Here is a 24,724-nt window from a genome sequence, read left to right as displayed (position 1 = left end):
AAAGAAGAAGAAGACGGGTCCACTACCGCCACCTGCTGGACGGTGTCGGAGTTGCAGGCGCGGCTGTGTGACGCTGACGTGACCTCACAGTTTGTCGCTGTGCAGTGGAGGCGTTTTTTTTTTTATTCTGAGTGCGACCAACCGCAAGAAATGGTGAGTGAGGAAAACACACACAGACTCAGTTTGTAACGTCCTGTTGATTTAGTTTGTTACACATTCTTTCTGTTAAAAAAAACCAAAAAAAAAAAAACAATATTTGCGGTCAAGTAGCTCGGCTCAAAAAGCGACCATCCAAAAAAAAATGAAAATGCCTTTGTTTAGCTAACCCCAATGCTATCGAGGATTAGCTCGTTAACGTCAACAGTCCGGCTGAAGATAGCTTCACACTGCGTTTTATTTCTAACACCGGTGTTGAAGTGTTGAAAGAGAAGAGTCCAGACACAAAGGCGTGGAAATTACCACGTTCTTTGCCCGGTGACAACCCAACCAACAAACTTTTCTTTTGATCAAATGGCTGGCGAACCGCGGAGAAGCTAACTGGCTAAAGTTGTCAGAAGCTGCTCGTCTAAAAACCCAGAATTAACGAGCACAGCGTGGATGGTGTTGACACGTTAACGTCATCATTCAAGCGTAATGAATAATATAATATTAATTCTGATTTGCAACCAAGACGTTCCCTAAAGAAGCGAACTGTTCTCTTGGTAACAGATAGCGTCATGACAGGCTAGGCGAGCTAATCATGATGCTACAGAGCAGCTGCATCACTGAGGCTCTTTAAACTCTGCTGCAGAGATAACTGTGACGTTATGGAGTTTATTCATTATAAATCTAACTTAACTTATCCTCTAACTACTACTACCACACTGCTGAACCCTGCCTACCTGTGTTGGTGCATAATTGAATTTATTTATTTTAATAGGGACAATGCAATTTAACATAATTTCAATACAAAGCATTGAAATACAAAGCATGTGCTGCATAAAGAGTATTTAGATATTGCTCATGTCCAACTCGTGTAAACAAACAGATTAAAATGTACAACATTCAGTGACATAAAACCCCATAATATGAGGATACATTAAAATACATGTACAACAATACAAATGCTGTAAACCAGTTTAAAATAAAGTTAGAAGATACTATTTAAAAGTGGGTACAGCTCTGGCTTGCTTTCAGCATTTCATCTGTTTTGTAAAAAGAGATACATTTTATTTCAGGTGGTAATGTGTTCCAGAGTTTACAGCCTTTTGATGGATCAATTTAATACCTCATTTTGTTTTAATTTAGTTGCCTGCAGGGGTTATAGCGGTAGGTAATAGGTATAATCTGAAACAAATGTTTTGATAGAATAGCCGTGTACTGTGGGGCGTAACGCATTTAAGTTAACTCTACTTCTAACCACACCATATACTATATTCTGCATTATCACGAGTTATGACATAAAATGCACCTTGTGCCTTTGCTTAGGCAGTGGCTCAGTTATGAGTGTATTGTTTACGTCTAACATCACAGAAAAGCAAAGACCAACCCCACAAAGGTTAAAAACTTGCTGGAAGATTGAAAAAAAAAAAAGACTAGTACAGGTAGATTGTGGTTATTTTTTTTCCCCACCATAATGAACTTTATTCCTCTGTGTCTTTGAAATCAACTCACATATTTAACAAAATTCAAGTTTATCTAAAGCTAGTTTTTTTTTCTCCAAGTGTTGAAGTTTTGGAGTATGATTTAAAATACCACATCGTGAATTACGTGTTATTGGGAAATATTTCTCCTTATGTTTACAAAGTTGTTTTTGAGAAATCAGCGTTGATCAAATGACTAACTCTTTGGGTAGGAAACGTTTCTGTCAGACTACAGTATGTGATCTCCATTCTCTTTCCTCTGTCCAATGATCTCACGCAGGATGTGTTTCTAATGATCAGACGTCATAAGACGACCATCTTTACAGATGCCAAAGAGTCTACCACAGTCTATGAACTGAAACGCATTGTGGAAGGTATTTTAAAGAGGCCACCAGAAGATCAGAGGCTTTATAAGGTAAACTAACTTCAAACATTACATTTTCCTTTTGATAGAAATAACTGTGAACAATGGAAGTTATTTATCATCTAGTATATTCGTGTAATAAGGAGGGAATGGACCATGTACAGAAACTTGCAGCTTTTGTTTTATTGTTGCTGCTTGTCACATTCAGCTAAGCTGTGTTTTATTATCTATAAAAACCAAATTCATGATTTACCGCTTGGTGATTGAGAAGACGGTCAACAGGAAAACATGACGGTATTAACTTCACTGCTTCTTGGAATAAGGTATACCAGTTGCAACATTTAGTCCATTAATAGATCTGTATTAGTATAGATTTTGTTTTGTCATGATGATCCCACAGAATTATTTAGTGGATTAATCAATAATAGAAATATAATAATAGAAGATGAGGTTGGTAGAATTTATGATTTACTTCACTGCATTAATCAAAAACATTCAAACTATCTTATTGTTTCAGCCTTAACACATTTCTTATATTATCTACCGGTATATTTCTACATTAAAAACAAATGTTTATCGATGTTGTATCATAAACTCTGATATCCTGTCATAGAGGGATTGATCTATTGTGGCATCTCTGGCAGAACATTAAAAATGTAACTTCTGTTTAACTGCAGCCTTAAGTTTACACAGAAGTGAGAGTGGATTTCTTTAACATCAAGCTTTGCCTGACACTGTAACAAACTGTGTCTCCTCATTCCCTTCTGAAACATTGACCATGGTGTCTGAACGTTGTTAATGTTCACAGTGTGCTTAGAAAAACAAAACTGTAGTGAATGAACAGCTGGCTCTGCACTGCTTTTATCTTTTTTTCTAATATCTCGACTAGGATGACGTGATGCTTAACGACGGACAAAGTCTTGGAAATTGTGGCTTCACAAATCAAACAGCTCGACCACAGGCCCCAGCCACGGTGGGCTTAGCTTTTCGTCTGGGTGGTAAGCACCTCACTCTTTAATCAACCTCATATCAGCCCATTTGTGGTCTAGGTTAAAGTCGATCCGTGATTGTGATCTTGAGTAGCTCTGATTTTCTGCTGTGATGTGTATTCCTTTGGATTATTAATCCTCTTTCTCTCTCTCTCTTTATTTTCTTGTTGTTGTGGCTCTCTCTCTCTGTCGTCTCAGATGATTCATTTGAGCAGCTGAGGATTGAGTCTTTCTCCACTCCCCCAGAGCTCCCTGACGTCATGAAGCCCCAGGACTCGGGCAGCACAGCCAACGAGCAGGCTGTTCAGTGAGGGAGGGTGCAGAGAAACGATAGCGACGCAAAGGGGGTCCAGAGGGAGGCTGCACGGGGGGAGGGTGGGGTTGATTTTTGGGAGGAGATGCCTCAGCGTGAGAGTTTTACCCTGCCGACAACAGACCTTCAGCTGGGCATAAACATTTTCAAACACGGATTCCCCTTGTGGTTAATTTGAGGGTGGGCGCTTCAAAGTGATTCATTTGTCCTGATATCGGTGAACGCATGCTAGATAAATTGATAATTTCACACAAGACCCTTCAGAGATACCTGACGGACTTGTCACGACACTGTCAGTCATCCATGGGAGTGGTTAAGGCTGAACGTAAAGAATTGTACCTCGTATTTAATTAATTCTAGTCTTTTTGGGGGGTAAGGTTCTGCTGCCTTACTTGTGTTTTTTATTTTGCTGGCTTAAATGTGGGAGTTGATAAGGTGTGACATTTTTAGGCTTTTATGTTTGTGTGTTACTTTATTAAACTATTACTAGGATTTAACATGTTTTTGGTCTTTGGCCTGAATATGTGTTGCGACAATAGCTAGGAGTTTGTGAATTTCTAAGTTACTATCTGTATTTCAAGAAACTTTTGGACATCATGAATCTGAAAACAAAATAGATTCACTCATTTGGCAGAAGATCTGGCATTAAGATGAACATTTCTTGGTATTTTACGTATCAGTAGTTGTAGTTTTCATACTGTAGCTGCTCACAGAGGTTACTGAGACTGAATGCGCTCAGTTGTGGGTATCTACAACACAAGTAACACTGGTGTGGACCTGGTGTTGAAAATGAAATGATCCACAGGCAAAGCAGCAATCAAAAATGAATTGATAATGATTATTGATTTGTTTTCATTATTTTTTACCTTATTAACAAAGGTGGAGACTAACCAACCTTCCTCTCCAGTGTTTGATTGTAGCCCATTACATCTTGGAGATGTTGATGCGTAGTAAACCTAAACCGCTTTAAGTTAAAACAAGTAGTTTATCATGTGATGAGTTATTTACTGTGCGTGTGAGTGGTGGGCTGCACATTCGACTCTTCATAATTCATCAATCATTGCTCTGCTAGGTTTAGTTCATGCTGCAACTGTGTTGTATTATACACCATGAATACCTTAATGCACAATGTTTCCCTAATATAAAAGGTGAATTAGTGGTAAACTCCTCTCCACATCCAAATATCAAATTGTATAACACTGGTTCTCACTATCCAGAAAACTATGATTAAAAAAACAATAATCCCCCATTAGTTATGACAGGAAACTATTTTCTGACCTGGGGTGTTGAAAAAATAGTTGACAAACACATTTAAAAATTGAGGCTGTTAAACAGTGGGACATGATCAAAGTTGCACTTGTAACTGATTTAACATTAAAACAACTGTTTTTCACCCTTTTGCACTGTGGTGTTTTGTATGCCTTTGTTGTCAATTCTAAACATGTTAACAGAACAGTACACTTTAATATGTACAGGCACTGTTGGATGAAAACTATTTAAAAAAAAAGTTTTTGCTGATATGGGGAGTTGCAGTGACCTTGTGGTATTTCAGGAAGGTGTGATATAAAATAAATGCTGGCAACCAATCACATATGGCTTATGCTAAACTATACTCCCTCTGAGGTGTTTCGAAATATTTAGTAAGTAGGTACCAGAACGATTTGTTTTGCAAGTTTCCTGTTTTGTTAACTAATATAAAATATAACTTTATATGTACAGTTCTGTGTAAGTGAATATTATATTGGTTACAAAAATGCAAAGTGAATGAAAGTTAATTCAACAAATTATTTATTCAATTAATGAATTGTTTGGTTAATAAAATTAAATTTGATAAATGCACTTCAAAATAAACCAGATCACATTTTGGAATTTTGAAAAAGCCAGTATTGTCAATTTTGTATGGAAGCCCATTTCCGCCAGTTAAAAAAATAATAACGAAAATAATTAAGTCATAATTAAGAGATAAAAAGTCAAAATTATGAGAGAAAAAGTCAGAATTATGAGATAAAAAGTCAAAATGATGAGATATTAAGTCATAATAATGAGATAAAAAGTCAGAATTATGAGAAAAAGTCAAAATTACGAGATATATATCATCGAAATAATGACTAATGAGAAATTATGAGACTATTATTTTCATTTTTATTTTTTTTACTGGCGGAAATGGGCTTCCATAATTTTGCATGCCAAACTATAAATGAATAAACTATTCAGGAGGGGGAAAAAAATCCTATTTGGGAATCCAGAAGTTTGGACTTCTCTCTGATTAATTGGCAAACAGAAAACGCGACAAAACAAACGTAACTAATGAGCAAGTTATGATGGTTGTGCCGAACTTTCCAACAGTACCTGAACGCATCATACATTAGTTAGCAGGCTTGCAGCCGGATTGTTTTGTAGCATTTTGCTAGCGTTGGTAACGGTGGCCTGCCTAGGCTGCAGCTGCTTGATTAACTTATCTGCTTTTTGAATGCATAAATAATGCACTTCTTTCTTTTGATACAGTCTTCGCGGTTATAGGTTAACTATACGCATGAAAATGGATATTAGTGAGTGTGTGTTATCTGCAGGTAGAGCCGTGTTGGACATAGTGGAGCGCGAGTGGCAGCCTCTTTCCCCAGGCGAGCTGGAGCAGCGGCTGGATCAGGCTGTGGAGGAGATCTTGGAGGCTGATCTGATGGCAAAACTGAAAACTCAACCTCCTCCCACATTATACGTTCAGTTACTTCCGAGTCAGGCTGATGTACAGCCCCAAGTTTTGCAGACGACAGCATCCAATTTTCAAGAAAAAGGCGAGACCCCGGAAGATCTGCACACATCAGACAACTCTGCAGTCCAGGTACCAAACTTTCTGCTTCAAAACCTGAGACTGTTGATCTGAAAATAGCTGCACAAATCAATCCAAGCAAGGAGACAAGATCATAATATTACTCACCTGCAATGCACAAAAAAACACTCAAGTGTTGTTATCATCTTTTTTTAATATTCACTAAAGTACTTATAGAATAGATTAGAATTACTTTATTGATCCCAAACTGGCAAATTGTGGCGTTACAGCAGCAGGTTATCCAACACACAATATGAGTAAAAAAACACAATGTTAGCAAATCTAAACACAATATAATATTAACTACAAAGTAAATAAGTACTAAAAATATCAAAAATAAGAATGTGAATATATACAACCAGGATTTAACTAAGCATTACTAGTCTTAAATAGGAAGATTAAATATGGAAGATTGAATGTAAATGTGTAAAAACAGAGTTGTAGATGGACAGTATTGACACAAGTTAAAGTGCATGAGTGTTGACATATTATAAGCAGAAACTATACAATATAACGGCGAGTAGACAGACAAATGAAGTGAACATGAGTGCAGGGATAATTTGTAAATTTAACATGTGCAGAACAGATTACAGTATGGAGAGACAGATATTATCATGATGACAGTTCTCTGCTCGCATGAGGTGAGCTGTTGTACAGAGTTATGGCCTTCGGTAAGAAAGATTTCTTGTATCTGTCTGTTGGACAGACTTATATTATTCAACCTATTGATACACATTTACATACATCGTGTACTTAAAATGATCAAATATCCACATAAAGTACATCAGTAAACATTTTCTAGTCCTTCTCAATTTAAACATTTTTGTAAACATCATTCTTTCAAATAATTAATATACACTCTTTGTATTTTATTTTTGTACCGTAATTAATACCAATTTAACCGTACACACAGTTGAATCAACTCACTTACCAATGTTGCCTTTTTTAACAAAATGTTCTCATAATTCTTTTTCTCATCAGTACATTACAGACCTGCTTCAGAGCTCCAAATCCAGAACTCGAATGGCAGGACGGGCCTGTTTATCCCTGTCCCAAACCGTCCAGCTGTCCCTCACGCTGCTTTCTGAGCGTGTCAGCTACCGCTCTGTTTCTCACCGCTTCCACCTGGAGAAAGGAAACATCCACAGGATCTTCTTTTCTTTCTGTGAGCGCATTAACATGCTGGGAGAGAGGCTCATCAGATGGCCAGTCGGTGGGTTGACCGCAGTGTTTGTTCAAGATTTGTTGTTTGCTTCATTGAAGCGGTGTTGTTAATGTATCCAATAAGTATTTAAGGGGAGGTGTCTTCTCTTTCCTCCAGGCACTGAGGCTATAGAGGCCCTTGTTCCACTTTCCAGTCAAGAGATGGAGGAGGAGCAAGGAGTACCTCTAGTCCTGGGAGTGTTGGGACACACCAGCATCCCTATCCGTCTGCCTATAGGGAAACATGATGTGGACAGCACTGTGCCTAAAGTAAAACGGATGAAAACAGAGGCCTATGCCGACTCCTGGCTCAACCTTCAGCTGGTGTGTGACATTAATGGCCGGTTCTTACACTGCAGAATCAGCAAAGGGTCAGACGTGGACAGAGGCAGCGCTCTGAGAGACGAACTCAAAGGCCATCCTGAAATGATGCCCTCTGGTTCCTGCCTCGTGGCCAAAGCCGGTTACCCGCTCTCTGCTCGGATTTTGACTCCATACTCAGGAAGCCTCGGACCAAGAGAGGAGCTCTTTAACAAAACGCTGGAGGGACATTTTCAAATACTGGCTCAGGCGGTTGCCAACCTTAAAGCCAGATTTCAAAGGCTCCAATATCTTGATATTGGGAACTATGATCGAGCCAGAGTTGTTGTGCTGACTGCCTGTGTGCTGCATAACGTGTTTCTGGACATGGGACAGGTGGTACAAGGAGATGTTGAGGAGGAGGAAGCTGCATCCAGCGAGGTGGAGGGGGAGGTAGATGAAGAGGGTGTACAGAGACGTGACACCATCTCACAATTGTTGTCCAAGAACTTTGATTCTGGAAGCAGATGATGTGATAAGATCTGTCAAAAATGTTCTGTTTATGGATGTTAGCGTAAAGTTCTGTAGAATAAAAGATCGTTTTAACAGAATCTCGAGTAGTTTGGTTTGTCAGCACACAACACCAAAATCAAAATGAACAGCAGTAAATCTGGGAAATACAGAAGAACGACAAATGTTGATCATGCGAAATGTCTTATCTGTGTCCAGAACAGTTTCAACAACTGCTTTAAATTTTAGTTTAGGAAATAAAACGTAAACCTACGATCATCTCAAAATAGACTTTTGGTTTATGAGTTTATCGAATCAATAGGTAATTTATTTCTAAACAAATAGAAGTTTATGAAACAGCCAATATATACGCTTTGTGTATAATAGCAACAAATCTTGGTTTATTTACGGTGATATTTTGTAAGACGCTCTGGCGCACTATATGGAGACACGGGAACATTAACAATGAAGAGGTAGTAAAAATGAATTCTGTTTAGTTTGATAACTCATTGGACTGGAACGCATTGTTAAGCCAAAAACAAATGTATCTTAACACATTTATCAACACTTCTGATCTTATTCGTGTCATCTTGGAGAATATTTGAAATGAGTTGTAACAGGACATGAATATTGTTTTCACTCGTTTTTAAACTCCTAACTGCAAAAAAAACCAAAAAAACCAAAAAAACGATGTTGCAGTTCCTCACTGTCACCACAGGAAGTCGGAGAACTTTTTAAAGAGCGTTGAGACCGAACACAAAGCAAAAACTTTCCTTTGGTTTCTCATGAAAATAAAACTGCTTTTTTGTTTTGTTTTTAGGTGCACACGTTACCAAACTTATAAAGGTAGAACACACTGATAATAAGACAGTCAAAAAAACAAAGTTTTAATTGTCTGTCCATGGCAAAATATTTATTTGGGCAGGGGACAAACATTTACAAAGGGGATATTAAATGCAGAATGTTTAATTGAAAGTTATTAATACTGTATAGTGTCTCAAAAAATGCAGATTAAGTCATTAAAAGTGAAAGCTTTTCAGAGTGCTGGTGGTGCAGTGGTTAGTGTGCACAACCTATGTATGGAGGCTGTCGTCTCAAGCGGGCGGCCCGGGTTCACATCCCACCTGTGGCCTCTTTCCCGCATGTCGTTCCCCACTCTCTCTCTCCCTGATTTCCGACTCTATCCACTGTCCTATCTCTCCATTAAAGGCCCAAAAAGCCCAAAAAGAAATCTTAAAAAAAAAAAAAAAGTGAAAGCTTTTCTTTGAAAATGTATCTGACACCTCTTGTGACTAACAATGTTAAGTATCAATATTATATATTTTGAATTTCCCTTAGGATCAATACAGTATCTATCTATCTATATGTGTTATTATTATAACTACACATTGTTAGGTTTTATTTTGAAGATACTTGATGATGACAATCATGCCATCATCATTTTGGTTAGCTTGTCCGTTTCATTCTTGTGGCTGCGATACAATAATATGTAAGAGATATTGATATATTTGTATAAAAAGGTGGTACAGTGATGGAAGGGTGTCTGTATCAGACAGCAAACTATTGTACACTAATTCAGTAGAAAAATAACTGACTTTTTCATCCAATGAAGCATCAACAGAAAACATGAACTTTAAAGACCTGATGGTGGTTTAAACAGGAGTCACCCAGAATATGTATGATTTGTTGGTCTTATTCTGAACTAATGATTTTGAAACATTTGACATTCTCTTTTTCTCTCTGTGTGCAGCATTATATAAAAAAAGTCTTTGGTAAGAGCGCATGGAAGTTCAGATACCCTTCCCATCGCTTCTGGCCTAATGTCCATCTGTGGTGCTGTTCTTCTGAGCCAGGCTGGAGATGGCCTGTGCCAAATTGTTAATGGCCTCTATCTTTCTCTCCTCCAAGTCTTTCTGTTGGGCCCACATGTTCATCTTCCTCTCCTGCAGCTCCATGTACAGCTGTAGGACGTCCTGGGGAGGTCTGGGAGCGCAGGGGGCAGCTGTGGCAGGAGGTGTAGGGAGGATAGGGGTGAACCTCTTGCTAGCTATGGCTTTGGCTACTCTGGTGCCACTGAGCTTGGCCCTTCGCTGGGCTTCAACCTCCTCCCTGCTCTTATCCAGGACCTCATGCATGGCACCGAAGAACTCCCAGTGGACGCCGGCTGCCCCGAGCCTCTTGGCCCTCTCAGCATTCCTCCTGTACGTCGCCAGTATATTTCTCCACTTAAGATCACACTCGTAGGCCTTCACAGCCACATCAGTGGCATCTGCCTCTCTCAGCTTTGCGTTCACTTTCTCTGCCACCATTTCCCAAAGTTTCTTTTTCTTGCATACTGGCTGGTCAAAAGCTTGGTCCATTTCAAGTCTGGTGTTGACAAGGTGCCATGTTGCCTGCAGTGTCCATATAAATTCTAGAGGGGAAACAAATACATAAATGTGACTTTCTTCTGAATCTCTTACAAGTTTTTACAGATGATAATCTTTGACATCACTAGTCTCATTGAAAGGTTATTTATTACCAGTTTTATTATTAACAATTAATTAATTTATGACGATGCTCACAGCAGAGACTGCGCACACAGGCTGTATGAATAATGTCCTCCTCGCTTAATGCGATGTCACTAGATACAATATGTTTCACTTCAGTGTACAAACCTGCTTTGGATTTATCCGTGTCCACACTGGACACGACCGTTTCCTTTCCTTCCACGTCTGTGCTTTGTATCACAATTGTCTCGATTACCTCCATTATGTTATATCGAGACAAATAAATAAAGTCTTAAGTTGTTATTTTTCCATAAGCGGTGTATCTACCGTGGAATTTAACAACCTTTCAGAGACAGCGATGCAGCCTCACGCGTCGACTAAAACGGTGACTAAAACAACGTCACTCAGCAGCATGGGAAGTGTAGTCCATTTGGCTGTTTAGCGATGGACCGTTAGGTTATCTGGTGTACAAGCTGAACTACAATCCATAAACGTTGCGACCTTTTCAGTTCAGGCTACCCTTTGTCGTTGTTATTGGAAATGTAGTTTTTTAAAGGAGGACATTTTGGAAGCGTATGCGAAAGCAGCAAATTTAAACTACAAGTCCCAGGATGTGTCTACCGCCCCACCTCTTAACTCCCTGCTCCCTCCCTCGTTCGCCCCTGTTTTGTTGTTTGGCTAAAGATGGCGTTAGCGGCTAACACAGACGATTGCAATTTTTTTTCAACAAAATTATTCGACCAGTGGTAACAAAACATGGATCAAAAGGAACTTAAATTCGTCATTCAATGTGTAAACACATGGTATATTGAGAACAAGGCACGTCCATCACGTAGAATAACGCTGGTTCGGCCTTCGCACGATGTAGGCCTGTTTTAGAGGGAGTGGACCGAAGCTGTTGGAACTCCATCTCCCGTCGGCGAGTGCGGCGTCAGGTGGTACAACTTTTCCTCTTCCATGGTATCTGTAGTTCTTTTTTTTTTTTTTTGACTACATCAGAATGTCATTTTTTTGGAAACTTTAAAAAAAAAAGAAAAATCATATGGGAAGCAGTTTAGTAATAATTCAACATGATAGAACGTGTGATTGAATTTATTGGCATTTCTCTGTATACGTTCAGTAATGCTTGACAGTGTGTATGTGATACCTGTCTGAACTGAGAGGAAGAAAACTAAAGTAACTGAACAAGTAGCCTGCAAGGCAGAGGACCATGGCTGTATCACCTGTTCAAGGTGACTGGAAACAATCCCGAATAACCTCCAAAGAAGGGAATCCATCACCAGAGTCGTCTTTGACCTGGTGCTTGGCTCATCTCTCCAAACCCAAATCAGGGGCTGAACACCACGGGCATGGAAAGTCTGACTCAAGTGGGGGTAAAGATGTGGATAAGAGGGCCACAGCCTCTCAGTGGAAAGCCCTGGTTGCGATAAGGACCAAGCACATCAAAGGTGACAAGGCTGGCATTGCGAGATTCAGAACTCAAAGTGGTCTCCGGCCCCTTCTGGACCTGCTCAAAGACCCAGAGTGCTCCAGGAAAACTCTGGACCTGGCTCTTAGCATCCTGGCAAACTGCTGCACTGAGCTGCAGACGCGTATAGAGGTAAGAAAAAAAAAAGTATTCATTTAAAATTTAAAGTCGTTCATCTATAAAACCGTACGTTAAAAACGCTCACATTTGTGAATGTCTGCCACTTTAGGTCCGTAAACTGGATGGAATAAGTATTGTAGGTAAGTGGTCATTATACATTTCTAAAAGGGATTTATTTATAAAAAAAAAAAAAAAAAAGGTATAATCACGACTAATATCACGTAATCTTTGAATAACAATGACTTTTTTTTAGTGGAGATCCTCAGGAGAAATGTGGCACAGGTGACGGTCCAGAATCGAGCAGCCCGCGCTATGGGAAACTTGGCCATGGATCCAGAGAGCTCTGCGTTAATCCACTCTGCTGGTAAGTCTGACACGCCAGCATGACTCACAGCATCATTTTGTGTTAGTTGGCAGCTGGTTGAATTGTACTGTTAAAGAAGCAGCAGATTAGTAGTTATTGTGCAGAAGGTTCAACAGTCGTGTGTATGGCCTCAAAAACTTTTGATATCATCTGTGAAATGACTTTGTTGATATATTTTATTATTCCCCAGATTAAAACTCTTTACACTCTTTTTTTTTTTTTTTTTTAAATATTTTCTTTTACAGGTGGTGTTCCTCTTCTACTCCTCTGCTTATCTCATTCTTCTGCCCCATCGTCCCCAACTGCTGCCCCACCCAAAGACCCCTGCCCTAAACTGGAGTGCGCTCAGTCAGCTGCCCGTGCTCTCCTCTACCTCTCAGATACCCCCTCTAACCGCCTGTCACTGCTCACCCAAGGGACCTTGTCTGCTCTCGCACCTCTCATCGCTCCGGAATATCCCCAGGGGCTGAGGCGGGTGGCGCTAAGGACCCTCCACGAGCTGACCCGGGGTTGCGGTGTTGAATGCGCCAGGGAGGTGTCCCGCTCTGGAGTCCTTGCTCAGCTTGGCGTCATGGCCACAGCGGAGCCTGTTAAACCTTTTGAGGAGCTGGCACTAAAAACCCTGGCCAACTTGTGCTCCCAAGGCTGCCTGCGTCCCCTCGTGGGGTCACTGGGAGCCATTAAGAAATTCACTGAGGAGGTCAAAAGTGATCCACTGAAGTCAGGAGTCTTCTTGAAGGCGCTGTGCTTGTGCTGCAAGGAGGCGGTAAACCGTGCCAAAGTGAAGGAGAGCAGTGGATTGGAGGTGCTAATTGGCTTCTTGGCAGCCCATCAGAGTCATCCCCTTTCCAGGCTAGCAATCCTGGCCTTTGTGGACTTTGTTTTTGATGAATCTGCTATGGAGCAGCTGCAAGAGTTAGGGCTGGTCCCCCTGCTCGTTGCGCGACTAGTCGAGCTCAGCAGGGGCGAGGAACAAACGGCTGAGAAGACAGATGTTAACCTCTCCTCCAGCATGTCTCCCACTGAGCTCCTGCCCTCGACATGTTTCGACTCCTTTGACTTTCCTCCTCCTGAGGGCTTCAAGAAAGAAGAAGCTTCTAAAGAGCAAAGTCTTTGTTCATCAAGTTTTTTGAGTCTCAGGTAAGAAAATTAGTTCTCAAGTTGTTAATATGATTAAATATCCTAATTTTACTTTGTTCTATTGATCATTTACACTCTGATTGTTCTCTGTTCAGGTCCTGGTTGATGTCTGAGGGTTTGATCTCTTCAGAGGGAGACCTTCTGGACTCCCCTGGTGCCGATGGCGAATGGGGGAGTCTGCAGATGCCGGCGTCTTCGTCACCTCAAACCTCCTCCCCGAACCCATATTCCCTTCCCGCCCTTAAAAACTCTCCATCCAACCCGATTGCCTCATCAGTTTCTAAAAAGGTGTCATCTTCAGCCAAGCCAATGCCAAACACATTGAAAGTCCCCGATCCAGCTCCTTCTAGTCCTCAACCTTCCAGTGCATCAACACCACATACACATGCCAGTTCCTGCACCATCTCCTCTCCCACTAAAACAACTCAAACACCAGTGTCTCCATCCAAATTCTCCTCTCCTCACAGGAGGAGGCAATGTGCTCAGTCAGCAGTTAATCTGACTAAGTTCAACCTAGATACCCCTCCCTCTGTGTCCCGCCCAATGGCTTACCACCACCCCTACCACCCTGAACCCTGGACGCCCGAATCACCCATCCTGCTGCTGCTGTCCCGTTTCTCCCACGCCACAGATCCGAGCGCTGCTCTGGTCAGCTCGGGCGTCATGACCGGCTTGCTGCACTACCTCACCGAGCACCCGGACCCAAGCAGCAGGTGCCTCAGAATGCTCTGCAGGCTGAGCTGCAACCCAAACTGTTTGCAAGCGCTGGTCCGCACCGGGTCGGTCGCACTGATTCATCACCACCTCTGCCAGAGAGAGGGGGGATTGGAGGGCGAGGAAAGGCAGACGAGCAGAGTGAAAGCCAAAGTCAAGCAACTTGGTAAGACACAGGGCTTGGTGTGCAGTCATTTGTACCACTAACTCTTTAAATTAGAGAGTTTTTATTTGACCTACAAACCTTTTCTGTTTAACTTCAGTTGTGAAAAGAAAACCTGCAGGAGCTCACTGCCTTTAAAAAACATATAGGCATTTCACAATTAATGATTACTGTAGTACTAGTAGTGTTGCGATAATTATTGGTTTAATCCTTAAACTTGTTTTTTTTTCTGTTTTAGTGTGCACCAATTAACAATTTCAGACCCCAATATCTTAAAACATTCCCCCTTTCTGACACAACTATAATGAGAAATAGTTCAATATAAGTAAACACAATATGTTTTTATTTATATACAAGGGTCCATAACTCTTCAACCCACTGTCTCTGTAGGTAATACTCTTCTTAATAATCTGCGAGTCCAGTGTGAGTCTGGGTTTGGGTCCGGGGTTCTGGCCCATGTGACGCTGTCAGGCTCGGAGTCAGACAAGATGAACTGTGCGCTGTCGCTGCCGTTAATCAGCAGGTGAGTGGTACATCTTCACCATCATGAGCTCAGTTACGTGAGATTCTATACATGTCATGTTTGTAAGTGGTTCATGGCCCTCGTCCTTTTTCTTCATGGCTCCATTGATTATATTCCTATTGTCACAGTTTTACAATTTTCTTTTAAATGCAGTTTAGAGAATTGTTTCTATTTGTGTTGTACGAAGGTGATCCAGATGATGGTCCTCAAAGACTTAAGCTCTTTAAATCTTCTTTTTCTCACCAGCAACAAGTCTCTGTTGAAGAAACTTCTCCTGGACAGCGGGGGGCTGCTCTTGGCTCTACAGCCACTTGGTTGCCATGAAGATGAGGAAAATGAAGACCACCCGGCTGACTGTAGCAAGTTGCCCTCTGAGTGGTTAATCTCTCCGAATTCGGGCATGACTTCTCGGCACCACTCGCTATACTTCTCCCTCCTGTTTGGATGCCTGTCCGCCCTGATGAGTGGCAGTAAAATAGAGCTCTACAAAAAACATCTAAGACTGGATACATCTCCATCGGACAGTAAGACAGACAGAGATTCACCTCCTCCCTCCAAGAGGCCTCGCCTGACTAACATGTGTCCGTACGGAGGCTCCGACTTCGACCTCCTGTTGCTGCTGGACGACGGGACTCGGGTCCCAGCCAGCAGGGAGGCTGTGGCTGGTGCCGAAGGGACAGGCAGGGTCGGCTCTGAATACTTCAGGGCTCTGTTGAAAGGTGGTTTTGGAGAGGCTCAGGCTAGTGCGGATGAACCCATCCACATTAAAGATGTCAGTGTAGGTATCCTGCTACCAGTTCTGCATTACCTGCACGGATGTCGCTTTGTGAAGGACGTAGAAAACCAAAAGGAAGGAGATGAAGAAGGAAGAAAAGGAAGGTGTCAGGTTTTGGAGAAATTAGTCTTTGAAGGTCTGGGAATCTGCCAGAAACAGAATGACGATCACTCGACTGAAGACTTGGCTTTCCAGAAAACATCTTTGGGCGAGATGATGATCGGCGCGTGCAGATTTCTGGTGAATGAGCTGCAGGGTGAGTTGGAGGATCTCTGTGCGTCTCTCCTCCTGTCCTGTTCCACCGGGGCTTCTAGTCGAGCCCCCAAAAAGGAAAACACTGAAAAGTCCGCTTCTCCAGCGGACCAAGAATGCCACGAGTCCGCTGATGCCAACCTGGCTAGACGAGCATCCGAGTTAGAGTTGACCGGATGTGAAATGCAAACAGAAAATATAGCAGGACAGACAAAGAAACCAAACAGCTCACCAAATCAGACAGATAGTCTTAAAACCTGTTCATCTGTTGACAATAGCACAGTGAAAAGTGTGGCTCCAGTTACCACGTCAGGCGTCAGGTCATCGGTTGCAGACAAATCGCTCATTCGAGAAGAGTCGAGATTACGACCGAAGGACTCGATGAAAAGCTCAAGACAGCTTTTAAAACCGGCAGCTCAGAAATCTCTTCCCTCCACAGCGGCCAGTACAGGCGAGGCCCTGGCTGCCCTCCTCCCACAGTTGTACTGGTTTTCACAGCGGTACAGCTACCCTGCACTGGGTCAGGCCTGCCTGTCTTTACTGCTGGGCTGTGCGGACGGTCCTCAGACATTCGCTTCCTCTTCACTTGCCAGTGATTGCCTTTCCCGGTTTGCCAGAGAGGCCGACTGTTTGGAGACTCTGAAGAAGGATCTACTGAGTCTGGCCACAGCAGCTCTGAGCTGAGCGGGGAGGGATATACACTGAGTGGGGTGATGGAGACGTGAATTCAGAGTGCACAGGTTATGTTAAAGTCCACTTTGGGGCTTGCTCTAAGCCTCTAAAAAAAAATTGCAACGACAGCATGGTTACTTCAAAAACAAGCTGTACAAATGTCATCAGTAAAGGACTGGTGATTTATTTTCATTAACTGGAAGCAGACATTTCTATTTAGTTTCGATGTTATCTAATATAAACTGTCGCGTGCCCCAGCATGAAATGGTTTATCAATATTTTTTCTTTTTCTTTTTAAACTTCCGATGACATATATATTGTAATTTTTTTTCTTAATTAGGTAAACCGAGCAAATGTCTGCAATGCATATGATAAATGTCATTTAACAGGAAGTACTGGAGGAGTTGTTTTTGGAGCCAGTTGTTTATTTTGTACATAGAGATCATATGGATAAGCAGATATACGCGTATAGAAAGATTCCAACTGTCCCATTAATGCCTCTGAATATATTGTTGGAACATCTTCTCGACTCTTGTTTTCTTATTGTTGCAGTGTGAGTTTACAGGACGTGCTCCAGGAACCCGACTGTGTGGCTTTAGTTAACATGTTTAACGTTTATACTTTTAAATACACAACAGACAGTAAAACAGTTACTGCTTAGTTCAGTGTAACCCTTCCCTTCTCATTCATGGCCTCCACAGGATGACTCACTCAGGAGGCCATGAATGATAAGGGGGATGATTTTTGTGAGCCCCAAAACTTTACTTTCCATAAGTCTCTAAAAAAAACCAGTCAGATATTTTCACTTGTCTCATATTTTGGATGCAAATGCGACTAAACCACTGCATTTTATGTTCTTATATTTGACATTTTTCAAAGGGTTTTATTTGATAGAAATGATATCTATCAGAATATATACATTTAAGTACCAAAATCCACATCAATTTAGCTGTAATCCTTCTCTCTCACACTTCTCTTGAAATGACATAAGGGTGATTAACTGTTCTCTCAGGAACCAACATTTTATCACCCTTGAATGAGCACACAGCTGAAAGACAGTCACATCTGGATTGAATTGCTCTTACATCCATTAAAAGCGAGTGAGTTAATGGTGCTTTTTTAAGAATATCTTTTCAGTGAACATTAAGACGAGGAAAGGGTGTTTGTAGGAATGAGTCAAAACAACTGTGCGGTCCATGGTGCTGAACTTATACGTCCCCCAGCGCATCCGCGTGAGTCATTGAGGTTTTTTTAATCGTACTTGTATGGAGTCATGATACAATGGAATTAGCTTCATCAGGCTTTCTCGTTTCAGCTTATTTTTCCTGCAAAGTCAAAACATAGACTTCCTGAGCCTTCAGTGAATATATATATATAAACCTCTCATGTTTAGGATTTGAACAATTCTGAGTGAGCTTTAGTGTACTGAAAAAGACACCATAAGACAGAGCAGTGCATTCTGCTGTGACACTTTAAAGATCAGAAACAGGTCTATGAAATTAGATTCAAAAAACACATTTTGATTTAAGCAATGAGGATTGATGAAATGGCACACTTCTCCGAGTTACACAAAAGAAAAGTTACTCATCATAATTGAACACGTATTTATTTATGTCTTGGTGCACTTTGTTTGTTGGCGCCGCCTCTTGGCCCCTCAGTGAGTACAATCAAGCCGAGTACACTGCAGACAGGAAAACAGCGGAGAGATGTGACCGATCGTCTTAGTGATCGTGGCCCTCAAAACCATCAGGCAGAGCATTGGTGTGAGAGTTGTGGAACAGAGAGTGGTTTCCATCTCCCCAGGGAAATCTCTGAAGAATAAAAATACAGAGTCAGCGAGAGGAAAAACACATACATAGTATATATTCTATAATCTGTGTGAAAGAATCAGAATCAGAATGAGTTTCTATTGCCAAGTACATTTACACATACACTTGGTTTGTTGGTGCAAAACACATGGCAGAAGAAATACAGCAAAATAGTAAGATGCTATAAAACAGCAGTGCTCCTAATGACAGGGACCTAACGAAGAATAATATCAAAAGAATAAAGGAACACAAGGTGCAATGGAGGAGCTGCAAACATTTTCATTAAATAGAAAAGATTGCCTTTATTATCATTGCACATAGCACTACAAAATGATCTGTGCTTCTCTTCAACAAAAACAATAAAATTCATCACGTTCAGCCAAACTGCCTGTAACTTTAAAAAAAAACTTATCGACAGAGGAAGATAAAAACAAGCTTTGAGAAAAGTCGAGTGCATTCAGTGCAGTCTAAAATGTTTTAACCTCTGTTCAGTACATGCACATTAAAAGGATACAAAAAAATGCACATTTGTATAGATATTAAGTGATATTGGACCTGACAGAAAACCAGAACACTGTTTGACATGGGCTTTAAGAAAAAATACAATATTGCACATTTAAATATTATTCAGCATTGATTTCTGATTAGGTAGGTGTGGAGACATCTGAGACTCACCTTGGTGCGGATACGCAGGTGAGAATATTGCACAAACTCTGGTGGCTCATGTGAGTGAGCCTGCATCTTCATGTAGGCATTTGCAATGCAGACCCCAACACCAGGCAAGGCCAACACGAAGGTGAGTATCTTCCATGTCCTCGCTGTGGAAAACAGAAACATCACTGAAACGCTTAAAAAGGCTTATGGACAAAGAATTATAGCAGCTGTGTCTGTGCAGAGTCTGTATCAGTAATACAGTGTGGATAATAATACAAGTTTCATTTTGAGAGAGCTTTTTTAAGACAGCAGCACAAAGTTTGAAATTGCCTCTGTGTAAAATGAACACGGGGGCTGCCACCTCTGCAGACATTCAGTTAATGTTCAACACAACTACTGTATGTGTGACAAGGATTCACAACCTCCACCCTCATGGCTCGAATGTGCCGCAGCAGCAAACACCCGACGTGCGGCCAAGGCAGCTGGAGACAGAGACATCTGTAGAGGAGGAGAGAGATAATAAGAAAAAAAGATTTGTAGACATTTGCACAGTATTTAATATCATGGAAACCACCAGGATAGGAGACAGTGACCTCATTTGTATTCTTCAATTTTGTTTTAATGCCATATTGAAGTTATGAGTGAATAAAAAGAACCTTGCATACTGTCATATTAACATATTAACATACAGTATATTTCTCAGATATAAAGTTATTTCTTGACGAAATCTGTCATGTGTCATGTGCAATCAAAGGGCAAGCTATAAAATATCAGGCAGGATCAGGGCCTACTAGTTCAGCTGTTTACCAGGACTTATAGAAACCTTTCAATCTCTTAAAATGAAAGAGAATCATGCAAAACTTACTGTTCCTAAAGCAGACAATATCCAATGTGTTTATTTTTCCCCACTATTTTTCCACAGAACCTGTTGTCGATTAAATGTTCACCTCCTTCCTGCTTGTTTGTCCTTCAGTCTGTCCTGATCTGAACTCAGTCTGTCAAAGGCTCCTCCCCATTACAAACTGTCCCAGTGCCAAAAAACATTAGTTTATATTTGGGCAAGTGCAAAGGCGGGCTGATGTGTGACGAAGAAGAAGAGGATCAGGGAGGTGGGGGTGTACTGCTGCTCGAAAACGTTCAGGCTGCTTTATAGAGACTGAAATAAGGGCATAGAATAGTCCAAATCAGTGTAGAAAGATTTTATAGACTTTGGTGTGTTAGCTTTCACTTTCAGATCTAGTGGCAGGGCAGCAGTAAGAGCCTTAAAGCTGTACACTTAAAGCACCTATTGCTCAGTTGTAGTGCAAAATTATCCCTAGTTTCTGTTTATTTTCCATGAGTATTAATCCATTCAACACGTTTGATTGGTCTGTTCTCAATACATCAATACGCACCTTTACAGTGTTGGCTTTAAAAAGCAATAACTTTTCTCACATTTATTAAAAGACCAAGTTAAATTGGCTTTATCTGGAAATGAGCAAATCCACTCATTATCCTGCAGCTGCCTGTTTACTGCAGTGTCATTTATTGCGCACATATGGCATACCTGGAGTGTGAACTTACACTCAAACAATAATCATCTTTTATAAAAAAATAAATAAATACAAAAACCAAGTAATTCAGGCAAATTGACTTGAATTTAACATTCAATCAGAGCATATAAAACCTTGACAGTATGCGTTTGGCATAAAAATGATAAATCTATCAAGCATGGGGTAGCCCTCTCTCTGGGGGCTACCACACATCCCATAATGATTGACCAGGGTTAGCTCATGCCAGTCTTTGACTTACTTGAATTTCTTAGCCGGTGTGTGTTGAAACCGGTTTCAGTTTTATAACAGTAATCCAGTAACAGGACCTCATGTACAAAATTACACTGAAAAGAGATTTGTGTCAAAATTCAAAATATTTGTATTTTTTAACATCAAGAAAGATTGTCCACTAGATGGGGTAGAACTCTAATTGTACGGACACTGTCCTTAAGCAGCTTTAGACTCCTGTCTTCTATTTCAGTTTAACATGTTCACCTCTGCAGTTTGGTTCATTCCTTTTGTTTAGAGTTATCTACTTGAAACTGCTGAAGGGATTCTGTATTACCTGAAAAATGTCACACATTTGGATTTTTGGCTGCACAGAGTTCATACATTCTTTGCATACTATTATCAAATAATAAATTATTGGTAAAAGGTATTTCTCCAAATTTCAACTTCATTATTGTAGTACAGTAATCTCCCCTTAAATTCGTATGCATATTCCGTCTCTGTCTGGGCGACTTCACGCTGCAGCGCAAACAGCTGCCGGAGCCAGCAGTGATGTCAGACACTCATCCAAGCAGCCAGTCTGAATGTCTGCCACTTGTGTTTTTGTAGGCAGATGTTAAACACCATCTCAGTCTCTGAGGACTCAGTGCATAGACATGCACAGACAGATCAGACAGACACATGGAGGTACTGCTGCAGGTGTGCTGCTGGAGTTTGAGAGGCCAAAAATCTCAGAGTCAGGATAAATGCTGCTTTTCTTTTCTTTTTTCAACTAGGAAGGTTTCTTCTTGGTTATGACAAAAACTGATATCATTGATCACCATAGGCATCACTTGGTCATGTTCATGATCAATGTTAGCATGCTAACGAGATAAATCAGGACAGTGAACATGCTTATCACAGCATGGACATTGAATTAATTTTGACGTTAGCATTGAACTCGAACCAAAGCACTGATTCAGACATCATCTAGCCTAAACTGCAGTCTACATTTGTTGTCTTACCATTAAGCTATATTTAAATTTAAGCAATTGTTACAGCTTAAATAATGTTTAAATCCACTCCTCAAATCAACAACTCCAACAAATCAACAGAAGAACTTAAGAAGTAGAGCATTTTTATCAGTGGTTGTAGAGATTATACAAACAAACACCTGCAAGAGGAAACACTGTAGACTCAACAGAGCAAGACAGACACACACTAAATAGGTAAACTGTAACCTCTAACATCATAAAACAAACTCTTATTAGGGTCTGTATTTTCCAAACGTACTGCATAAAATTTTCCCTGATCATTCCTGCTAGTGGTTTGTTTGACACCACTTAATTTTGTTTTTTAATTCACGTTATAAGTCATCATAAAGTGTGGGCAAACTGTGTTATGCAAATAGAACGGCGTGTAAACAGCCACAACCTTCTCTCTGTCTGTGTATGTTTCATGGCCAGACAACTGTGGAGAGTGTGCGATGCAGTAAGTGTGTGTGATATTGGACGGAGGTGAAAGCAGCCTGTTAGTCGTAACACTCCGGCCTAAATATCTGTGTCTCCCTTCTTCTGGCCACATAGCAACCATATATTCCTGAGGTCATTTCAGAGCAGCTCACATCAGGGCACTTTTAAAAAAAAAAAAAAAGCTTCTGGAGAGATCCTTCTTCTCATGCCGTCTTTTTCAGAATGTTTAATGTAGACTTCAAAAATAAAAACCAGACAATTAAAAAAAAAACTGCTATCTAATTATTGTTACATCGAATCTGTGCTGTAAAAAAAAAAATATCAAAAGGAACATATCTCTAGAGGATAAGCTGGTATGAAAATGTCTTTCATACATTGTCCGTTACTTCAGCAGCTCCTGCATGTGCAGAGATGGTGGAAAGCGTGTTTACTGAAGAGACAGGACAGTGGATAGAGACGGAAATGGACGGAGCCATATTATGGTCGGATTCGAACCTGAGCTGCGGGCCCATGAACAGAGTACTAGAGCCTCTGTACATGGGGTGCACAAACTATAAGGCCACCAGCGCCCTGCGTGTCGAAGATGCTGTGTTTACTTACAGTCTCATAAAGGACAAGGTTTTTTTTTTTTTTTTTAGCTATAAGAAGAAGTAATGTGACCACTTGAAACACCTGCATGAAGAGTGTGCCAGCACCATTGCTCTGTAAGTCTTTGTCTCTATGTTCTTCCACTAATGTGTACATGCTACATGGAGCGAAACGTTAATATTAAGCCCCCTGGAGGTGGAGCACAGAGTCTAACAAGGTGAAAGAAGAGGAGCATAAAACCAGCCATAAACACCACTGTTCTTGTCCCCCCTCCAAGGGAAAAAAAAAAAACTTTCAGAAGATTTCGGGACTAAAGATGTTTTGAGCAGCTTATCTGAAAAGTCAACACATCCATTTCATTAATTTGCCATGAAGCTGCTCAACTCTCAGTGTTCATGAAAGTGCTGGTAAATTGGGACATTCCAGCTATCCAAAATAACACCAGGTTTAGATATCCTTTTTTTCCAAAAACTGGTCTACATCTTGTGACTGACTGGTTCTCATTGTTAGTGTGGACAATGGGGGCTAGATTTCTTCACTGTTAAATGTTGGTTTGTAAATCAGCTGAAATGTGCACTGCTGTCACTAACTGGACCGGAGTAGCAGGAGTAGAACAAAGGGCAGGCAGTAAAATGATTGCACAATGTTAAAATGGGACAAATCTGTTGCGTACTTGTTAATACCAAAGAGCCGTTCAAAAGAGTTGCATTGTTCACAAATGTTTTGCCTCAACAGGTCCCTGACTGCCCAATCACTCTCTACAACCTCTTTAATTTGTAGATCTATGAATTCTTTCTCAGCTCAAAATATGAATTTCCCCAAATAAATATAATAGTAATTCTCGGCATTTCAGAGCCCATCAGCTTTTGTCTGATGATGATGTGGCCTCTCTTGGCAACAGTCCATTTCAGGGCTAATGGTGTAGTCAGCGGTTAGTCATTGAGGACTTACTAAGATTTCCTTTTCCATGTATTACTTATTATTTATAAATTCTACTAGCAACATTAGAAAAGAGTCGTTGGTGTTGAGAGACGCTGTTAAAGAGCAGGTTCTTAAGTGCGATTGCATGAAGACATCTGTAAATAACGATTTTTACAAGTGTTATAATTGACAGCCAGGAATGGACGATGAGGGCCAGGAGATTGCGTTCAGCTTCTTCTGATTTACCACACAGTTTTCTGGCATTGTTGACCACCTGTTAATAGAGATCAGTTTATACCCCACCCATTGTACAAACAAGCATCATGCAAATACAACTAATTGCATTGAATTGAATTGATTTGAATTGTCAGTTTGCACATGATTATAGACGTTACAAATTTCCCTCTGGCTGACGATAGATCGACCATTATGACTCACAAGAGCTACGCACTTTTCTGTACTCGTGCATGAACTATTGTTGAAAAACAGTGACCTTGTGTGTCAGGTGAATAACAAGTTTAAGAGAAAATACCATTGCCAATGTGTAGTGAAGGATTCTGCTGATATAAATGTCATATCTTTACTGAGAAAATATCTCCTGTAATGAAACTAAGTACTGATTTTTTTTAAGCGAACAGGATTTAATTGAACCTTTTTTGATCAATCTGAAAAACATAATCCTGAGGCACCGCATTAACCAGCCAGAAGTCAAGCTCCAGATCTCTTTACATTTT

At 40.7% G+C, this 24,724-nt stretch overlaps 5 protein-coding genes across 6 annotated transcripts; 3 read left to right on the top strand and 2 right to left on the bottom strand.

The window, feature by feature from the left end:
• Positions 1 to 118: 118 nt before the first annotated feature.
• elob (elongin B) lies at positions 119 to 4,681 on the top strand. The gene is made up of 4 exons (XM_061026287.1): positions 119 to 153; positions 1,903 to 2,037; positions 2,876 to 2,984; positions 3,174 to 4,681. Exons 1-4 carry the CDS (start codon positions 151 to 153, stop codon positions 3,284 to 3,286), a joined length of 360 nt encoding a protein of 119 aa, XP_060882270.1. The 5' UTR covers positions 119 to 150; the 3' UTR covers positions 3,287 to 4,681.
• A 794-nt stretch (positions 4,682 to 5,475) lies between these two features.
• LOC132954710 (uncharacterized) lies at positions 5,476 to 8,229 on the top strand. The gene is made up of 3 exons (XM_061027350.1): positions 5,476 to 6,127; positions 7,097 to 7,328; positions 7,437 to 8,229. The coding sequence occupies exons 1-3, from the start codon at positions 5,822 to 5,824 to the stop codon at positions 8,147 to 8,149; spliced, it is 1,251 nt and encodes a 416-aa protein (XP_060883333.1). The 5' UTR covers positions 5,476 to 5,821; the 3' UTR covers positions 8,150 to 8,229.
• Positions 8,230 to 9,010: 781 nt separating this feature from the next.
• On the bottom strand, positions 9,011 to 11,116 carry si:dkey-66i24.7 (uncharacterized). The gene is made up of 2 exons (XM_061027351.1): positions 10,786 to 11,116; positions 9,011 to 10,541 (listed from the first exon to the last, which is right to left on the bottom strand). Exons 1-2 carry the CDS (start codon positions 10,877 to 10,879, stop codon positions 9,946 to 9,948), a joined length of 690 nt encoding a protein of 229 aa, XP_060883334.1. The 5' UTR covers positions 10,880 to 11,116; the 3' UTR covers positions 9,011 to 9,945.
• A 178-nt stretch (positions 11,117 to 11,294) lies between these two features.
• On the top strand, positions 11,295 to 17,330 carry armc5 (armadillo repeat containing 5). Its single transcript, XM_061027349.1, has 7 exons — positions 11,295 to 12,217; positions 12,315 to 12,345; positions 12,459 to 12,569; positions 12,815 to 13,709; positions 13,805 to 14,589; positions 14,977 to 15,109; positions 15,356 to 17,330. Exons 1-7 carry the CDS (start codon positions 11,828 to 11,830, stop codon positions 16,818 to 16,820), a joined length of 3,810 nt encoding a protein of 1,269 aa, XP_060883332.1. The 5' UTR covers positions 11,295 to 11,827; the 3' UTR covers positions 16,821 to 17,330.
• Positions 17,331 to 18,398: 1,068 nt separating this feature from the next.
• Positions 18,399 to 20,297, bottom strand: LOC132954712 (cytochrome c oxidase subunit 6A, mitochondrial). 2 transcript variants are annotated; one of them, XM_061027353.1, is made up of 4 exons: positions 20,136 to 20,297; positions 19,693 to 19,768; positions 19,292 to 19,434; positions 18,399 to 18,619 (listed from the first exon to the last, which is right to left on the bottom strand). In XM_061027353.1, exons 2-4 carry the CDS (start codon positions 19,766 to 19,768, stop codon positions 18,530 to 18,532), a joined length of 309 nt encoding a protein of 102 aa, XP_060883336.1. In that variant the 5' UTR covers positions 20,136 to 20,297; the 3' UTR covers positions 18,399 to 18,529. The 2 variants fall into 2 exon arrangements, with proteins under 2 accessions (XP_060883336.1, XP_060883335.1); XM_061027352.1 differs by having other exon boundaries at positions 19,690 to 19,768; positions 20,136 to 20,295.
• Between the last annotated feature and the right edge of the window lie 4,427 nt (positions 20,298 to 24,724).

Source organism: Labrus mixtus, chromosome 20 (genome assembly GCF_963584025.1).
Source record: "Labrus mixtus chromosome 20, fLabMix1.1, whole genome shotgun sequence".
NCBI lineage: Eukaryota > Metazoa > Chordata > Actinopteri > Labriformes > Labridae > Labrus > Labrus mixtus.
Note: the sequence above shows the minus strand (reverse complement) of the source record. Positions and strands in the feature narration are given on the sequence as shown.

Bases quoted from the DNA above. Each gene is read 5' to 3' on its own strand.
- si:dkey-66i24.7 (XM_061027351.1), bottom strand. From the start codon at position 10,879: ATGGAGGTAATCGAGACAATTGTGATACAAAGCACAGACGTGGAAGGA. The intron at 10,542-10,785 runs GTTTGTACACTG...TTTCCCCTCTAG, and splicing joins CACGGATAAATCCAAAGCAG to AATTTATATGGACACTGCAG.
- LOC132954710 (XM_061027350.1), top strand. From the start codon at position 5,822: ATGAAAATGGATATTAGTGAGTGTGTGTTATCTGCAGGTAGAGCCGTG. The intron at 6,128-7,096 runs GTACCAAACTTT...TTTTCTCATCAG, and splicing joins CAGACAACTCTGCAGTCCAG to TACATTACAGACCTGCTTCA. The intron at 7,329-7,436 runs GTGGGTTGACCG...TCTTTCCTCCAG, and splicing joins GCTCATCAGATGGCCAGTCG to GCACTGAGGCTATAGAGGCC.
- elob (XM_061026287.1), top strand. The intron at 2,038-2,875 runs GTAAACTAACTT...TATCTCGACTAG, and splicing joins AAGATCAGAGGCTTTATAAG to GATGACGTGATGCTTAACGA. The intron at 2,985-3,173 runs GTAAGCACCTCA...CTGTCGTCTCAG, and splicing joins CTTAGCTTTTCGTCTGGGTG to ATGATTCATTTGAGCAGCTG.
- armc5 (XM_061027349.1), top strand. From the start codon at position 11,828: ATGGCTGTATCACCTGTTCAAGGTGACTGGAAACAATCCCGAATAACC. The intron at 13,710-13,804 runs GTAAGAAAATTA...TTCTCTGTTCAG, and splicing joins TCAAGTTTTTTGAGTCTCAG to GTCCTGGTTGATGTCTGAGG. The intron at 15,110-15,355 runs GTGAGTGGTACA...TTTTCTCACCAG, and splicing joins TCGCTGCCGTTAATCAGCAG to CAACAAGTCTCTGTTGAAGA.
- LOC132954712 (XM_061027352.1), bottom strand. From the start codon at position 19,768: ATGTCTCTGTCTCCAGCTGCCTTGGCCGCACGTCGGGTGTTTGCTGCT. The intron at 19,435-19,689 runs GTGAATCCTTGT...TGTTTTCCACAG, and splicing joins GAGCCATGAGGGTGGAGGTT to CGAGGACATGGAAGATACTC. The intron at 18,620-19,291 runs GTGAGTCTCAGA...TTTATTCTTCAG, and splicing joins ACCTGCGTATCCGCACCAAG to AGATTTCCCTGGGGAGATGG.